The 19,748-nt window shown below is 37.0% G+C and overlaps 1 protein-coding gene across 2 annotated transcripts in view; it reads right to left on the minus strand.

Moving 5' to 3' along the window:
- The window catches only part of GABRA1 (gamma-aminobutyric acid type A receptor subunit alpha1), a 60,894-nt gene that overhangs the window by 9,227 nt on the left and 31,919 nt on the right, over positions 1–19,748 (minus strand). For both annotated transcript variants that reach the window (XM_007464394.1, XM_007464395.1), the window contains 2 exons: positions 13,988–14,131; positions 3,790–3,942 (listed from right to left, as the gene is read on the minus strand). In XM_007464394.1, coding sequence (XP_007464456.1) covers positions 3,790–3,942; positions 13,988–14,131 — 297 coding nt within the window. The remainder of the gene's footprint in view (positions 1–3,789; positions 3,943–13,987; positions 14,132–19,748) is intronic.

A 19,748-nucleotide genomic window follows, 5' to 3' on the forward strand; every position in this document is an offset into this window, starting at 1 on the left:
ATGTGAAAGCATTTTAAAGATAAGTAAATTATTGCCACAGAAGATATTGTCATCCCATGTGTCTAAAACTCATACCTATGATTCCCCCTTTTGATTAATTTTAGAGAATCAGCAGGGTTACACAGCTGGTCGGTGGCTAATTTTTCTAAGCTGCTTTAAACCATACAGTATTCCCTAGTTTCCATGATTTTCAAGATAGATGATCTTTAACTCTATTAGAAAGTGATAGGACTAAGAAGAAACACTGAGATTTTTATTAACTCATATTTTTGATACATGGTCACAGTTGTAGGAAATAGACTTACTGTGAACATTGGAGGTGTTGCAGAAAGTTCTGGGGCATTAACCATATTATGTAACCAGCAAATGGTTTAAGGAATACTGGTGGGAAAATAGCCCCCAGATTTACATCTCAATATTAACTTGAGCAAAGAGCAAGGTAATTAAATGTCAGTATTTGGAAAACAGAGCAACCCAGTTTCAAATCCCACCTCTGTAACTGCTGAGTGAAGTTGGGAAAATTGCCTCACAGTTCTGAGCTTCTGGATTTTTTGTAATTATTTCCTTATAAATTAATTTTACTAAGTTTAACTCAGAGGGCTATTGTGAGTATTAAATAAAATAATGTAATAAAGTGTTTAGCACTTAGCCTGATACTTACTAAGGACAAAGTTAATAACATTTTTTTTATTTTTTGGCTGTGTTGGGTCTTCATTGCTGCATGCAGGCTTTCTCTAGTTGCGGTGAGCAGGGGCTACTCTTCGTTACGGTGCATGGGCTTCCATTGCAGTGGCTTCTCTTGTTGCAGATTACGGGCTCTAGAGTGTGGGCTCAGTAGTTGTGGTTCGCGGGCTCTAGAGTACAGGCTCAGTAGTTGTGGCACACGGGCTTAGTTGCTCCGTGGCATGTGGGATCTTCCCGGACCAGGGCTCGAACGCGTGTCCCCTGCATTGGCAGGCAGATTCTCAACCACTGTGCCACCAGGGAAGCCCCAAAGTTAATAACTTATTATTAACAACTTCAGTCCTTTAGGATAAATCCCTGCTAAAGTGAATTCCATTTTTTATTTGAATTTTGGCTTATGTCGGCAACCAACTGTTAAATGGGTGTTCTTAAAAAAAAATGTATCCATAAATTAAAAACAGTTAACAATAACATAGAGAGGGGTGTGTGTGTGTGTTTGTGTGTGTTGTCTTACAATTCCTGCTATAGGGAAAGGGAAAAATCCAAAAATATGCTGAGTATCTATTAAGTTTCAAGTATTGAGCCTGACAATTTACAAATTTTATTTTATTTTTCTCACTTAATCTTTTAAATGGCACTATTTTATTTTAATTGTACTCTCATTTTATAGGCAACTGACACTTAGAAGACTGAAGACTGAACCTAAAACTTGCGTCTATCTGGCAGCAAATTTACATGACAACAGCCTCCAAATGAGAAAGAGCATGGAAGGTTAAGAAGATGATGTTTTAAGACATGAAATGGCTCCAGCTTTGTTGCATTTTGGATGCCATTTAATAAACTGTTATAAGGTACAACTTTTGCTTTATTTTTTCCCTTTGGTATTTTTTCTTTAAATACCCATGACCCTCTCAGGCATTCCCCTCAGCTCAGAGGAATGTGCTGAGCGCAGACTAGAAAGAATAGAGACGTGTACTAAATAAATGTTAGAAGGCTGAAGGTCTCAGAAAATTGTATTTGTGATTTTATTGAACTTAATACTTTAGAAATATATAACTTGATACACATAAACACTTGCCATGGTTGAGTTTACAGATATGCAGTTATGTTTACCGAAAGGGCATGAGTCAGCTGAGATAGCAGACTGTTGAAAATGTTAAGAACAAGGTTTTGACTTATAAAACATTCCAAAGTGCTTTAGAGGATTTCCAAAAAGGAAGGGTAGGATTTGTTGGGGACCAAGGCGGGGGAAGTGAGCATTTTAAAAAATCATTTTCACTATAGTGCTGTGCTCATTCTACAAAAATAAACATAGAACATAAACTACATGTCTCTTGTTCTCATTTAAAAAAAATTAAAGTGAATAAAGGGCTCAAACTACATACACATAGAGAAGTGAGCATCTGACAAGAGTTCAATCTTCAGTTCTAATAAGTGGTATAAACACTAGTTAATATTTACAAATTGTGTTAAGGGAAAAAAAGAGTTTTAAATGAACTACTCTTTTGCTCTGCAGGTGAAATCATTCTGGGTCTTGATTTAGCTGTGTTCTTAGGCTAATGTCACAGCAAAGATCTCGTGGTTTCCAACCCAGAAGCACCTTGCTAAGTTCAGAAGAAAAGATGTTTTTCTGGGCCCTTGTAACAGAGTCTTGCTTTTTTTCCTGAGATGACTGATGCCCCAGTCTTATTCTGCACAAGAATAATCCTCAGTTTAGAATGTAAGCACCTGAAGGCTTCTGTTTTGTAGTAAAGGGTTTTAAACATAGCATGTGCCTAGTTGATATTTTTGGAATGAACCTTGATAATTGTACCTTTCACCAATTAAATATGTGGTTATAATTTCCAGATAAATTATGTTGCCCACGACAACCCCGTTCCATGCCTTGTCATTGCAGCAGGAAGTACATGGGTAGTTGTACCTCATCATCATTAAGCGCACAGACTCTAGAGCTAAGAGAATGGGTCTTACTCCAGACTTATTCACCTCATAGCTTCTGAACTTGGGCAAGTTACTTAATATCTCGCTCCTTAGCTTTCTTGTCTATACCACAGGATAACATTACAGAGGATTCTTTTAGCGTTAAATAAGATAATATAGGGTTGTTTCATAGAACAAAGACTGATATAAAAGCATTCAGTAAGTATTCTGCATGATTTTATTGTTATTCAAATTTTAAACTCCAGAATTTAACAGTCATGAAAAGAATGGTTTATGTTAAGGTAACAGCTACATTCCATGCATAGAACATAGTAGGACCTCATAGTAGATTTCAAAGAAAAAGTCAGTGAGTGAATGAGTGAATGAATGAATGAATCAGTAAGTTTTTGGTGATGAAACCTTGTTTTCATCAGTCTGAAAACTACACTTAAGACAGTGTACTATGATACAGGCAGGAAATACCTCCTTATATGAAATATAAACTTCTAAAATTATAAATTAGGGAGTGAGTTTTCCGATTAGTAAAAAGTATTACCCTTTAAACATTTTTCCATTAGACTGACTTAAAGCATCTAAGGCATTTAAAGTATTTTCATAGAAAAAAATATTTGTAACTCTTCAGAAGTGCACACATGGGGTAAAATGAGATATTCCTGTACTGGTGGCATGGTCATCAGTGAGTTCTTTCTACATAAGGACCCCTTGCTTTCATATATGTAAGGAAGTAGTTCTGCTAATACTATATTTTCTCAGATTCTCAAAAAATACACTGACACGTGATTCTAAATGTATGATTTACGTATTAATGTTTTAGAATCATTAGATTCTAAATGATTCTAAGTGTATGATTTAAGTATCCATGTTTCCATGTGTGTATTTTAATCACATGCATTTCATACCTGCTTCATTCCATTTTTCTCCTAAAATAGCAAATCAAGTGTTCATTAATCCCATCGATTAACATGCACTAAAACAGCTTGCTATTTTAAAAAAAGAATTTTTTTATAATCATGTCACAATGAGAATGGTAATTCCTTGAACATTCCTATTGTACTAACTTCAGGTTTTAACGTATTATTACTTTTTTCATTCTATCTGCAATGTCACAGATGTGATACAACTTGCCCTCCAGACCCTTGCACGTGCGTCTTGATTGGCACTTACCAAAGACAGTCCTTGCTGGTACTGACTCTCTGTTGAGCCAGAACGAGACTTGGGAGAGAATAACCGTCATTATGCATGGCAGGTATGTTTGAATAACAAAATAGCCAATCTTTCTCTTCAGGTGGAAATGAGTGGTCATAACAACATATTCTCCTGGAGGGTAAAACAGACAGTAAGGTGAGCAATTTGACCTTGAAAATAAATTATCTGTGAGTTTTTCCATCAGCAGCAAGAACCTGCAGGTTAGACATAGCCTTTATCCACGTGACATCTGGTTCCTGGAGAGAAAAGCTTTTATCCAGGAAAGAAAAGAGACATTTAAAAAACACACCATAACACATTACTGTATATAAAATAGATAACTAATAAGAACCTGTTGTACAGCACAGGGAACTCTACTCAATACTCTGTAATGGCCTGTATGGGAAAAGAATCTAAAAAAAAAAAAAAAAAAGTGGATATATGTATATGTATAACTGATTCACTTTGCTGTACACCTGAAACTAACACGACATTGTAAATCAACTATACTCCAATAAAAATTAAAACAAACAAACAAACACCAAAATGGCACTGAGGTTGAGATTGATGTGCCAGAGATCTCATCGATTTTCTTATGTCCTAATCCTGGTACCTGATACATTTAAGAGACAAATCTGAGCATATGTTTACAGATTGGCTTTAATAACCCTGAAGGCAATGTGCTAGATCCTGATGATGTACACCAGTGGATTAGAAGACACCAGATCCCCAGTTTGTCCTCTGCAGAAAAGAGTCAGGCTGTCTAATGGAGGAGCTTTGTTGTCCAAGTCAGGGGAGCTGAATTCCAGCTCTTGCACTTTCTTTCAGTAGCTCTCTGACCTTGGATTTGGCTTACCCTGAATTATCAAAATGAGAAGAGTGTGATAGAACTCTCAAAATTTGTGTTGAGGAACACCTTCATCACAATCACCTGGGAAGGTTTCGAAACATGCAACTCTTCAGGTCCCACCTATTCACACAAACCATTCTTTAAGGTGAGGGCAGAAAAATCTTATTTGTCACTAGCTTTTGAACTTGTCTCAATTCCTAGACCAGTCTGGGAAATAATGGAGTAGCTAGGCACTCTCCATGGTCTTTATATATGTCAAAGTCTGATTTGATTAGAGGCCCAAAGAAGTAAACACACAACCCAAATTGTAGGAGGTGTTTTCTGTTTTTAGTTGATGTTATTTCTTAATTGCAAGTCTTACAAGTTTTTAGCTTTACTCACTCTGAATATATACTTAGTTATCTGTGTGTGGGTAGGAGAAAAATAGGTGTATTCTTACTAAGAAAATATTGCTTTCTTCGGTATTCACATTTCTCTATCTTCCTCCTTCCCTTCAACTCCAAACTTTTCCCTCTTCAGCCTGTGACTTATGTCTCAGCTCATGGCCATCCAGCTTCAGCCCCTATAATGTGGTTAAAACTGCTCATGATCTCTTAATATCCATAACTGAACATCTCAGTCTTAAAGGAGACCTCAATCTTCAAGCCCACTGACCATCTTCTTTGTAGCACTAAAAACTAAGCAATGCTGACTGCCCCTACCATCTTGATAGCACTCTCTAGACTCACATTCTTCTTTTAGCTCTCATTTTCAGTTTCTTTTGCTAACTCACTGGATATTTCAGTCAGAGAGTTATGAGTTCTTCCTGTCTCTCGGGCACTAATCTTCATCTTTCTGCAAAGCAAATGTAGAGGTTCCTGGTATAGTTCTGTCTTTAGCTGTCATCTCTCTTTTCTTTTTCTTGACTCGAATAAGGAATTTTCCTTCTCACCCCTGCTCTTAATGTCATTTTTATCCAGATGGCTGTGGGAATCTACATCTCTAAGTGACATTGCTCTCAAAAACCACTGTATTTCCAAATATCTACTAGATATCTCATAGATACTGATATCACCAACCAAATATGTTCAAAAGTGATATTACTTAAACTTTTCCATAAAAATTAATGACTAGCATATAGCAGGGCTTCTTTTCCACTTAGCATCCATTTCTAAATTCATGGCACTCTCATCTGTCTGTTCACTCAGGCTATTGATAAAAACCTGGAATTAATCCTTTGTTGTTAAGTAGGACTTCCAAAAGAGAGAGAAAGGAATCAGTGGATCATCACAATTTTAATTTCACCTGTGCAGTATCTTTCAGTCTATCTCTTACCTCATGGTCATTGCTCTTATCTCCTTTGCATATTTACAGTGTAAATCTACCATAATCTATGAACTGTCTTGTTTGTCTCCAGTCTTGTCCTAAACTACAATTTTCCCTAAATTTGAGGTCAGAGTGATTGTTTTAAAGCATACGTACATACCTTAAAACACCTTAATGGATTCCCATTATCCACATCAGGGTTTGTCAACCTCAGTACTACTGACATTTCAGAACAGATAATTGTTTATTGTGGGAGCTGTCTTGTGTAATGTAGGATATTTAGCCACATACCTTGCCTCTTGCACACTAGATGCCACTAGTAGCCACTCTCCCTTCCCACAATGTGATAATCAACAATGTCTCCAGTGTTACATACTAACAAGCAAACTCCCTAACCAGTACTCAACACTCTCCACATCCTAGCTCTGACACGCGTTTCAGTATCACATCTCATGTCTCACCACACATTTTCATATCTCAGTAATCTGATCAACAAAATTCCCTACTTCTATAGCCTTCTATAGCCGAATATTTTTTTATATATGGGTTGGGCTCAGTCCATAGTAGAAGAGGAAGAAATGTACTGTATGGGGACACTTTATTAGCTTTAGAAGCAAATGAATTTGGGTTCAAAACCCAGATATGCTATTTTCTTGCTGTGTAGCCTTAAACTCTCTTAAACTCTCTGATCCTCAGTTTCCTCATTATAAAATAGTGATACGTATATTGTGGGGAGAATACAGAATAAGGGCTCTAGTGAAGATCATTCTACATAAGAGTTTTAAAATAAATTTTAGTTCCTTTCTCCATTTCTTTTCTCATTTCTCCAGTCAGAATTGGTAGAATTATTGGTAGAAGAAATGCTCCCTGTACTCTCTATAGTAGGAAATCATCGATACATTCAGTTATGTTTTCATGATTGTTATTAATGATAACGCCTGCCATTTACTGATCAATATTAAGTAACTTCAAATTTATTTACAGCTTCTGTTTACACTTATCAATATATTGTATACTTTTAGTTATTTATGTACTTATACCCCTCCACCAAACTGAAAGCTAATTAAGAAGAGAGAGAGCTCTATGAGTATAGCATGGCTTTACATATCCTCAATATTCAGCACCTACCTATGGTGAAAAGGGATGAATGAGGCTTAAGAATACTCATTGCAATTAACATCCACTAGCATCTCTTTTTTGAAAGGTAAATAAAATGTTATCTAATTTTTTTTCTATTTTCTGTAGATAACTTGGATAATGTCTCCAAGGTCATCTGAAATAAACAAGTGATTCGAATTTGAGAAAAATGCAAAAGACCACATTTTTTCCTGGGACTCTGCTAAAATGGAGCCTTGGGTAGACATAGTCAGGTTACATCTCACCTCCCAGGAGTACGCATTATCATTCCTAACCATTCATTCAATTGTAGCCTGCAAAATGTCATCAGCTCAAAGAAAAAATTCCATCTCTCATATAATGCCAGAAAGGTGAATGTCTATATTTATTCCATTATCATCTTTTGTTGTTCACAATGTGACATTTTGGGAAGATTCTGCAAAGATTATTTTTTTGGAGGAGCTATCATGTGACATTATATTTGTTTTATAAACCACTTCCTCACTAACAAATTAGAAAAAGTAGAGGAAAACTTCAAATCTTTTGACGTCACCTTCCTCAATTAAACAAAATCTAAGAAGTTTTGGTACAAAATGTTGATGGAAGACATTTTCACATGTTGAGGTATGGAGAAGTCATTCTGGCTTATACATGAATTGGTTGATACTTATTGCTAACCAGAACAGCCTGTCTTGTGGTCTATCAAGCATGTATTGTACATCGACTTTAACCATTAAAGAAAAGAATTCATTTAAAAATCTAAATGGAATAACTAAGGTTCAGGCATCCAAAATGGATCTGGGTGGCCACTGTGGATGTGGTTTCAGATATATTCCTGTATCACTGAGAATTTCAATTTTCTGAACTCTACCAGACTCAAGGACACCACTAGCCATTCTCAAAATAATATCTGCTAGCAGCTGCCAGCTGCAACCTTATGGTCTCAAGTTCGCCCCATGTAACTATGCATCCATTTCAGATCCCAACCAACCCTTGCTGAATAAACGTCCTTACTTCTTGCCAGCTCCATCTATAATTTCTGACAAACAACTTAGGTAATTTTGCAGTTTTTGCCTTTATAAGCCTCCCCCATTTTTGTAGTCTGGTAGAGCACAATTTGAGCACTTCTTGAATCTGTGTCTCCCAGGCTATAATCCACAGTTTGGCTCAAATAAAACTTTTATCTATTCTTATTATATATTATTTATTGATTATTTCCATCAATAACATTTAAATAAGGAGAGCAAAAGGCGGCAAAATCAGAATCACAGTGTAATCATTTAAAAATGAAAGAAAAACACAACAAAAAAGTCATGTAAATTGGATTGAAAGAGTATCTCTAGACATAAAGTGCTTATGTACTAAGCATGTCCAATTATTTCCCTCTGATTTAACAGTCTAGAAGAATTGTAATTCAAATATCCTTGCACATCATGTAACCCTGAGGGAAGCTTGTAAATTAGATGTGACAATATTTCTTATACATCACAATACAAAATTAAAGAGAGAGAAGAAAAGAAGCAGGAATATAATTTTGTAAAGCAGCATTGAGGGTTTCTTTAGATTTGGCTTCCATCCTTTACTTTCTTAAATGTTGGTTACTTAGAGTAAATTCCTTGCTTAACTTTATTTGACTTCAGTTTTCTCATTTATTCAGTAAAAATGATAATGTGCTACTTAACTGTTTCCTGGGATGCTGTGAGGATAATATGAAATAACAGATGTGAAAGTTCTTCTAAAAAAGTCTGAGCCACATGCAGATTTACAGTGTAAAGGTAGAAAGGATACAAATGAATTCTCTAGCTCCATTCATTTCTTTAACAAAATTGTAGTGGATACTTATTCCATGTAAAGCTATCACTTTCCTTTCAAGTATTCTAAATTTTGTGTTTTCTAAGATGCTACCTTTTTCAAAGGAATGAGGAATAAAAAATGTCACTGAGGGAGGGGCTGGTATTTTAATATCTGCTTCAAAGAATACTGAAATAGAAATAAGGAAACAATGGTTATAGTTCTAGGCCACTTAACCCCTCTGGACCTGTCTCCTCATCTGAAATATGATTAGGTTGACCAGATGACTGTGTAAGTTTCCCTCTCCACCGTCCCTCCTACAAACCTGTTTTCACGTCTTACAGTTATATTATTTCTCTGGAGATCATGTATTAAGCTGCAAAAATAGAAGTCCTGAGGCTCCTTTGGTGAATGTCGATCACCACTATTGCTCCCTGGTCAGTGAAAACAGTTGCTTTCCTCATTCATTTCAACCCTGCAGAGTCATCCTTAACTCATCCAGAGAAGACTGTTTCTAGCAAAGAGGATCATCTATAATTTTCCCTGGTCATCCGTTCTAAGAATAAACAATAGTCATTCACAAAGAAGAGACATTCTTTTTTTTTTTTTTTTTTCAGTACGCGGGCCTCTCACTGCTGGGGCCTCTCCCGTTGCGGAGCACAGGCTCCGGAAGCGCAGGCTCAGCGGCCATGGCTCACGGGCCCAGCCGCTCCGCGGCATGTGGGATCTTTCCGGACCGGGGCACGAACCCGTGTCCCCTGCATCGGCAGGCGGACTCTCAACCACTGCGCCACCAGGGAAGCCCGAGAAGGGACATTCTTATTAGACAAAACTCACATACGTTTCCTTTGCTCACACCTGTCTATTAGGCAAATATGATGACTTTCCAGTCATCGTTGTGTTTTAAAAAAGCATTTTATATTATATTCTTCTTATTTTATAGCTGTGATATTGTTCTTATACCTAATGCCAAATTTAACAACTTTGCATCTCTGTATAAGTCACATTGTCATGTCACTTAATTACAATTATAATTTGTGTGTGGGCTTTCCTTAAAGAATTCCTTAGGAAGCATAATGTGGTATATTAGAATGAGTCAGGGGGCCATGGCTGGGGTCTAGTTTCAAACTGCCTTCCCTTATACTTCAAGAAGAAATGACATCTTCTTAGGTGTCATCATGTAGCTTTCTTGTACTACATCATTATTATTAATAGTAATATCTAATATTTATTATATAATTTTTACATGTCAGATACTCTGGTAAGCAGTTTACATGCATTTTTCTCATTTCAATTTCACAGTAACTCATGAAGTAGATCCTCTTATCATCTCCAAGTAGTACAAGAGAAAAGATGAACAGAGAAAGGTCACACAGTTAATAAGTGGTAAAACCAGCATTCAAAACCTCACAGTATAACTCCAGAATCCACCCCTTGAGCTTCATGCTATACCACATTGTTGCATTTTCACATGTCTATCTTGCCTATTACTAGTGTGTTATATGGTTGAGAGCACACACTCTATAGCTAGACTTCCCAAGTTCAAATCCCAGCTCTGCCACTGCCTAGCTGTGTGACCTTGGAATAATTATTAAACCTCTCTGGGCCTCAATTATGTCCCATCTGTAAAACGGAGATAATGATAATACCTACAACCTTGGACTGTTGTAAGGATTAGAACAACGCAATGCATATTAGCTACTTACATCACTCAACCATGAGCTTCTTGAGTGCAGGAACTATGGGTCCTTTACCTCTCTTTTCCAGGCCCGATCACAGTGTCAAACAGAGTAAATGAGCAAATGGTTGAAGGAATAAGTGAATAAATGAATGGATAACAGAGAATTGCATCGGATGTGAAAACTGACTAGACTCATCCTTCTGTGTCCTTGTAACAAGTTGGCTCTGCCAGGTGAATAAGTGCACTTCAAACTAAGTCTCCAACTCATTTTTTCCCCCAAACTGATGGCAGATTCCAAGGAAGGGACTGTCCCTCTAATATGTTTGCACTGAGAAAAATCCAAGTATTGGATTGAGCCTCATATCTTCCCTCCTATGGCACTGAAGTGATCTAGAGGTATTTGACCTGAAAGAGGTCACTGGTAATGTGTGTGAGTGAGTATTCACACATGTGCTGGTTGCACGCAGGTGGGGAAACACCTTCTAACTTTCTAGAAGGTGACCTGAATTGCTTCTCTCCCCACAGAGAATTTTAAGGTAAGAGAAGATGCTTTTTATCTAATCATTCTCAATGTGTGTGTACTTCTCTGCCACCATTCCTAGTCTTCTGGCAGAAACAGGGAGATAATAGCACTCAATGTCATTCATCTTAATGTTTTCAAGGCTCTGTAGGAGTTGTGAAATATGGGATTGAAGACCTTACAAAAGATCTTTGTTTCTTCTCATAGAAATGTAACAGTGTGGATTTCTGATGAGCTAAAGGAGACCCAGAGGAAGGGCAGTTCGGGGTTTTAGTGTGGAGGGGAAAACATACATCAAACTGAGCTCCCACATTTGAGAACTTGCTCTTTATTCTCCTCCCCCCTCCCCCCATATCTATTATTGGAATGACAAGGAAAAGCTCTTATTTTGTACAGATAAACTTGCAGCTCTAACATGAAATGATGACTCTTAATGAACCTAACTTATGAGGTCTAGCCAGCTTGGTGGTGGTGGGTTGGACCACTCTTTCTCACCTATTGCCCTTTTGGGACTGTATATCTTTTCTGAGTAACAAGAATGTAGGTAGGCTGATTTAGGAAACCAAAATTGAAAAAGGTCTCCAAGTTCATCAGACTAAGCCACTCAGTTTGTAGACATGGGAACTAGAATATAAAGAGGGATACAGTGACACACCAAGGTCACTAGCGTTAGAATAGAATGGAAGCACTCCTTCCTCCCAGCAACCGTAGTATATATTTGTCCTATTGCGTGCATGCTATTGCACTTGAAATACTATTTCCCTGATATTCTCTAACCTCCATTCTAATGATAGTAGGGAGAGAATTTCTTGAGGGAAAGTTCTTTGTCTATTATTCTGAATGTCCTGGGCCTATAGTGATTACTTGGATCCCAACAAATACAGATTGACAAAATGAAAGTCAACCCCTGCAGCAATCCTTCCTTGATTACCCAGGCTGGATTCATTTATTTTTTATTCATTAATTCAAAATATTTATTTAGTGCCTCCTGTTTCATCTACTGTAGTAAATCATAGGGATACAGAAGACAGACATGAACTTGCCCTCACAAAAATGTTAATCACAACACTTACCACCCATTTTGATAACTATAGTTTGTGTTTGTCTTCCTTTAGACTTCAAATTTCATGAGAGCAAGATATGTCTTGTCTACCATTGACTGTAGCACCTGCCACAATATCCAGTTTATAATAGCATTCAAGTTTTAAAAAGTAAGCACTGCTCATTTTAGTATCTTTTCCAACATAACTTGGTGAGGAAGAAAAATTTTCGGTATTTTCCACGTTTTGGGATATTTTCAGGACAATAACAACAGCTATTGCACACCATTTTGAGCATCTACTGTATAACACTCTGTTGAGTGTTTTATACTATCTCATCTTTAATGCAAAATTACAGACTCGCCATTATTAGAAGAGAACAGAGTTTCTAATTGGATAAATGACCTTCCCAAAGTCACCAGGCTTCTAAGAGGCAGGACTAGGACTTGAGCCCACATTTTTCTCCCTGCAAAGCCTAAGACATTCCCACTATGCCATGTGCATTTCTAAGGTAGGCAAAGCTGAGGGAAAATCTTCTCCATTTTTCAAAGCAAGAAACATAAATATTTCAACTTCTATAGTAGCCATGGATGCTATAAAGTAAGCAAAAGACAGATCCTGTTAAGCAGCAATGATCCCATAATCAGAGTAAGATATATTGACCTATTACTTGAATTTAGAATGGTCAGATTATAATGATCATGGTCCTAATATAAAGTCTGAAATGTAAGGAAGAAATTTTCCTGAGAAAAAGAGCAATTCTGCCTTTACATATCACTTAATTGTCTTTTATTTTAGGAATTACAAATCAAAGTGAATGAACTAATTTCAGATTTTAGATACAGTCATAAAATTGTTGATCCTTGCTAAGCTTTCAGTAATTGAACATAATTAAAAATATTGGTATTAAGGGAGTACGTTTTCCTAATTGTTAGAATCCAAATTTTATTTATAATTATCTGACTCTATGATCACATATCCCTTAGTCACAAAAGGGATACCTGCATAACTAAACTCATCTGATTTCTTTTTTTTTTTTTTTAACATCTTTATTGGGGTATAATTGCTTTAAAATGGTGTGTTAGTTTCTGCTTTATAACAGAGTGACTCATCTGATTTCTTGAAGCAACTTCAAAAGTTTAAAATTTTAGATACAGCTGCTTCATAGTATCTGATCTAATTCTGAGTATTTCATTGGTAAAACAGTTACAGTACCAAGAAGGATGGTGGTCCATCTACTTTTAATTCCAGAATGGAGTGATCAGTGTAGATTTTAGCTGTAGAAGATCCCTGGCTAGAGTTACAAATGGATTTGTGGGGAAAAAAAGGCTTTTTGGTATCCTATGTGTAATGATTGCCACTAAAAATTTACCAAGATTTATTGAATCATGACAATAAATGGGGCCTAGATGATATTAATAGCTAACATTTATTAAGAGTTTTTTTTATGTGCCAGGAAGTGTGATGATTACTCTTCATGGATTTAATTCATTCCTTCCAACAACCCTGTGAGGTGACCACAATTAACTGGCAAGCTGGAGGAATAAGGATTTAACCCGCATATTCTTCTCCCAAAGTTCACATGTCTAAATACAATGCTACCCTGATCCCATGGAACTGCTTCTTGATTTTGTAAACAAACAAACAAAAACAACAACAACAAAACCCCCCAGAGACCAAAAGGCATTAAATGTCAAATTCAAGGTCACAGGTCTATAGAGTTTACACTAGCTCCCAGTCCAACTGTTCCCCAGTTTAGTGCAATTTTCACTCTCCCTACTTGTGTCATTGAGGGACTTAACTGAATTTGCACATTCTTACAAAAACTTTTTCTGGTCCTTCTCCCCTATCTAAAGTAACTAAATGGCACTCACCTGTGCTAGACTGAACAATTCCAGAGTCTACTGTTTGTCCAAGAAGATCGTACTGGTTTAGGCGTGACCCATCTTCTGCTACAACCACTGAGCGGGCCGGCTCTCTGGTCCACTCATAAACAACTTCCGCTCTCGTGTAAGCATCTAAAAGGAAAGAATGGAAGATGGCCCATGTGTTTTGCTGCTTTGCTTCTCCTAGTTAGTTGGTGTGTTCTATCAGTTTCATATTTTCTAACACATGGTTCCAGAGGTCAGCCTAGGAAAGGAGAGCCCATATCCCTTAGTTTAGGAAAACTGAGACACATTTTCCTGATTCATTCAGTTATCAGTTCACTCATAACAAATGGTATTTAAGCATCTACAAAGGACTAAGTACCTTGCTGAGGATACAGCAGTGAACATAACAAACACCTGATCTTCTGGAACATGCATTGCAGTAGTGGGGATAAAAGCAGAGAAGCTAATGAATACATAATTCAAGTAGTGTTAAATGCAGTAAAGCCGTATACAACAGATATGAGGATAGAGAATGGAGGGGATGGGGCCTATTCTAGGTAAGGGACTCAAAGAGGTTCACTGAGGAAATGACATTTATACAAATACATGACAGAAATGTGAGAGAGAGCCATGTCTTGGGGAAGGGTACTCTGGATAGATGAGCTAACAAGTTTCTTCCTCCAGGGCAGGTAAAAGCTTCACATATTTAACGAAGAACAAGAAGACTAATGTGGCCAGAATGAAGAGTTGAAATGAGGTTAGAGGCAGTAGCCTGGGTCCAGATTATATCAGGCCAGGGGAAGGTCATGATAAATGTGATAACACTGGAAATTTTACTAAACATCCTTTTTTTTTTTGACATCTTTATTGGAATATAATTGCTTTACGATGGTGTGTTAGTTTCTGCTTTATAACAGAGTAAATCAGCTGTACATATACATATATCCCCATATCTCCTCCCTCTTGCATCTCCCTCCCACCCTCCATATCCCACCCCTCTAGGTGGTCACAAAGCACCGAGCTGGTCTCCCTGTGCTATGAGGCTGCTTCCCACTAGCTATCTATTTTACATTTGGTAGTGTATATATGTCCATGCCTCTCTCTCACTTCGTCCCAGCTTACCCTTCCCCCTCCGCATATCCTCAGGTCCATTCTCTATGTCTGCGTCTTTATTCCTGTCCTGCCCCTAGGTTCTTCAGAACCATTTTTTATTTTTGATTCCATATATATGTGTTAGCATACGGTATTTGTTTTTCTCTTTCTGACTTACTTCACTCCGTATGACAGACTCTAGGTCCATCCACCTCACTACAAATAACTCAATTTCGTTTCTTTTTATGGCTGAGTAATATTCCATTGTATATATGTGCTACATCTTCTTTATCCATTCATCTGTCGATGGACCCTTAGGTTGCTTCCATGTCCTGGCTATTGTACATAGAGCTGCAATGAACATTGTGGTACATGACTCTTTTTGAATAATGGTTTTCTCAGGGTATATGCCCAGTAGTGGGATTGCTGGGTCATATGGTAATTCTATTTTTAGTTTTTTGTGGAACCTCCATACTGTTCTCCATAGTGGCTGTATCAATTTACATTCCCACCAACAGTGCAGGAGGGTTCCCTTTCCTCCACACCCTCTCCAGCATTTATTGTTTCTAGATTTTTTGATGATGGCCATGCTGACTGGTGTGAGGTGATACCTCCATTTTTAAAGAGTGTGATTTTACTTTCTTTTTAATTAATTATCCTTCTCATAGATATTTACTCTCATGATGCTGAGGAAGAGGAGGAGGAGGACCGTACAGCTCTTTCCACTTCTCAGTCTTTCTTATTTGTCATGTAACACTTTAACCTAGTCATCCTCCTATAGGAGAGGTTAGGTCATAATCCTTATCATTAATTCAGGAAGGTTAGAAGAGGAGATGTACAGAGTGAGAGAGACAGAGGAGGAGAAAGAGAAGGAATTCCATAGCTTTTCTGATTTCTAGTCACAGAACACTCACGTCACTTAGGTTGTAATGGTGGTACCTATTCTCCTCTGTTTAGATGTAGAGAGATAAACATTGAAGGGATTATCACATTAGCAAAAACAGTTTCCAGGGCTTCTGAGTGTGAGATATGATAGCAAAAGTTAGCCTTATGGTGAAAGCTTTACCCCTTGGCCAACTTCTCCATTAGGGACAGTAGGCTCCGTACCTAGGAGGCACAGAGATGTTTCACTTTCTTTTCAAATCAGAAGAAAAAATGAATATAATCCAACTTTTTATTAACATCGTCATAAAATATAAAAATTTAAAAGAGAAAATAAAAATTAAAATACATGTTTAATATATATGTTTGGAGGAACGGCCCTCAAAGGCAAACATGCCTGTGGCTCAGAAGTCATAATGGGTCCCTGCTCAACACAACCCTCACCCCATGGTAACCTGGCTTGGGTACTTTGTCCAAATCTGTATTTGCCCAAACTACAATACTATGAGATGTAAAATAATGGTGGCCTTTTCACACAAACATGAGGCTGCCTAAAACCGGATGTGAGCCCGTGCCCCTCATTCTCTGAACCACATTCTCTTTAGAGTGACCACTTGTTTCTGGGTGATTGATGCAGAAAAAATGTAGCTAGTATTCCTCAGATTTTATGTGGGTATCCTGTCTGCTCCAGCATCATTCCTGAACCAACTTGCAATCAGATAGCTTTTTAAACAAATTTTTTCAGAAGTTTGAGAGAACATACTAGGAATTAATTTAGTGGTTATGGCTTCTTTCAGAAACATGTAAGAGTGACAGTAGATAATTTTGGAGTTTATCGTCATTGCCTTTTTTATTTTATTAATTGTGGTGGTCCTCACTGAAATTTTTTTAACTGCAGTAGTCTTTTATTTATTAATTCATTTTTAGCTTTATTGAGGTGTAATTAACAAATAAAACTGTAAGATATTTAAAGTGTACAACGTGAGGATTTATTATACATATACATCGTGAAAGGATTTCTCCCATTGACTTAAAACATCTCATTGACTTAAAAAAAACAAAAAAAATTAAGCATTTCAGAACTGTATATAGTGGCATGATTGCATTTGTTAGGAGGGTCTAAAACTTTATTTATTAAAAAAAAAAAAAATCCCTTTGGAGAGGCCAGAGCACACATTTGAAAAGAACCATATCACTTAAAATTTGTAGGTACCTATATTCAGTAAAATGTTTTTCTGGTCATGATAAACTCTTGTTTGTTGAGTGGAAGGGTCTTACCAAAGAGGACATACTGGGTTTATGGTGACCTGGAATCACTGAATGTTAATGGGGAAGAACTTTTAGAGTCACATAGTTTATTTCATTTTACAAACGGCAAGCTGGGGCACAGGTACATTAAATGACTTGTTTAAGGGTGCATAGTTACTTAGTGGGAAAACCAAGATAAGAACATAGAATGGCATTCATTCTACTCTACTGCTGTTAGTAAGAATTTTCTAGGCAAAGACTCTCTAACATATGCTCAAAAGCCAAGCAAAGGTAACTGGTGGTCATGTAACTATTGATGAAACCAATTCTAGACCTTGTGTCATTTCGTAACAAATTAGAGTTCTGCTACTTTATCACACTGTCATTAGCAACAGTGGCTGGACCCTATCTTTTTATACTTTGTCATGTGTTGCCAATGGGATGCTAATTTACTTGTAGAGGGAAAAGAAAAATGTGTTACCATTGACTTCTCATTTCATATAATTCAGTGTCTCATTTCTTGCAATTTTTAGAAACTCCACTGTGTATGAAATCTACTATAAATGTGCTATTGTTGTGAAGGTAGAGATTACTCATTGTTCACATCTCTCAATAGAAATCTTCCAAAATGAAGAGTAAATACACATGATGAAATTTTCTGTTTTAAACATAGAAGACAGATACACCTAAAAGCTCAACCTAAAGCTCCACAATAGGTGATATATCTTATTATTTCTTTGTTTCAATATCCGGAAAGTAGGTCCTATGAAAACTTTTTTGATTTGACAGTATTTAGCATAAAGAAAAGAAGGTTAGAAAGAATCTTCAGCTATGTAGTCAAAAACGTTAAGCTCAGATTTCAAATAAATCAGTAGATTACTTAAGAAAAAAATTTTTTAAAAAGACGGCATAGACAGTATCAGAAGAGCATCTGCTTATTGACACTGTCACTTCGGTTTTATGGGCCTTTGTTTTTCCATTTGTATGAGGCAGGTACACTAAATAATTTCTAAAATTATTTATTGTTCAGAATTCTTTTGAATTTCTATTTATCCCTTTCTCCTTGTTTATAAGACACTGCTTGATAATCAGTCAGGAAATGATCATTTATTATATCCTGACTACGTCTAGCACTTGCCTAGATCTTATTGTCAGAATATAATCTGAATCTCTTCTTCTAGAATCAAAGCCTTATTTTGTAAATTCCTCAGAAAGCAGTTAAAAGATGTCAGCTGCCTTATGAACATATACTGTGTTTGAGTTATCTGGCCTTATACAGAGGGTGTTATCCCTAACAAGCAGAAAGTATAATGTAGCACTGACAATCAGAATCTACTGGCGAGTGGTAAGGAAAACATCTGCTTTTCCAGGTTTGGTTCTTATCAACATATGGATGAAGTTGCTTCCACACCTCATAAACATTTATTACATAGTGCTTTACTAAATTATTGCAAAATCATCTTGCTTATGTTTTCCTTATTCTCTCTGATACTTTGGCAAGGTGTTTGCTTTAAAAGTTGGGTCAAAGCATTTTTATCTCACTTTTGCCTCAGTTTCTTTATCTCTGAAATACGCTAGTTAGGCCACGTTTGAGAAATGACTATACAATAAATGGACCACTGCTGCATCTTCCCATGCTACTGGCAGGCAACAGTAGTTCGCCATGGTGTTCCCTTCCACTGAGCATGTGCCTTCTGAGCCTGTTCCTCAATATTAAGTCTTTGATGTTGAGGTTTCATTCCCCACAGTCCTTAAACCCTCTTTTCTGAGGCCATCATTTCTGAGGCTTAAACACTGAAGGGGCACTTAAAACCTGATTATTATCATCTTTATCCATTCAATAAATATTTATTGAGTGCCTACATTGTATTAGGCTCTGTGCTAGGAAATGTAGAACGAAATAGATTCTGCTGTCATGGAGTTTGCAGTCTCCAGACAATAACAATGTTAACAAAACTAATAATTATTTCTGTGATAAATAGTATAAAATAAATGTGTATTGTGATCAAGAAGACTGATGGGAGCACCTACAAGTTTTGATAAGGGCTTCAAGGAAGGCCCTAGGAACTGATATTTATGCTGAGATGTAGGGGATAAATAAAACCAGCCACGGGGAATTCCCTGGCGGTCCAGTGGTTAGGACACGGCACTTTCAGTGCCGAGGGCCAGGGTTCAATCCCTGGTTGGGAAACTAAGATCCCACAAGCTGTGAGGCATGGCCAAAATAAATAAATAAATAAAAATCCTATATTTAAAAAATAAAACCAGCTATGCTAAAAACCAAGGGGAGAGTAACCCAGGCAGATAAAAGAGCATGTGCAAAGGCTCTGAGGTGGAAAACAGCTTACTTGTTTTTCTTTAAATTTCAGTTTTCTTATATGAGACATTATTTGTTTTCTCCTCACTGTCCATTTTCTTCAGGATGACAATGTGCCTAGTTAAAAATATTTTTCCCCAGCCTCCTTTGCAGTTAGCATTGGTCATGTGACACAGCTTTAATTAATAAGATGTGAGAAGATACCTGTTAGGTCTTTAGGGAAAG

This window comes from Lipotes vexillifer, unplaced genomic scaffold, assembly GCF_000442215.2.
Source record: "Lipotes vexillifer unplaced genomic scaffold, Lipotes_vexillifer_v1.1 scaffold95, whole genome shotgun sequence".
Classification (NCBI taxonomy): domain Eukaryota; kingdom Metazoa; phylum Chordata; class Mammalia; order Artiodactyla; family Lipotidae; genus Lipotes; species Lipotes vexillifer.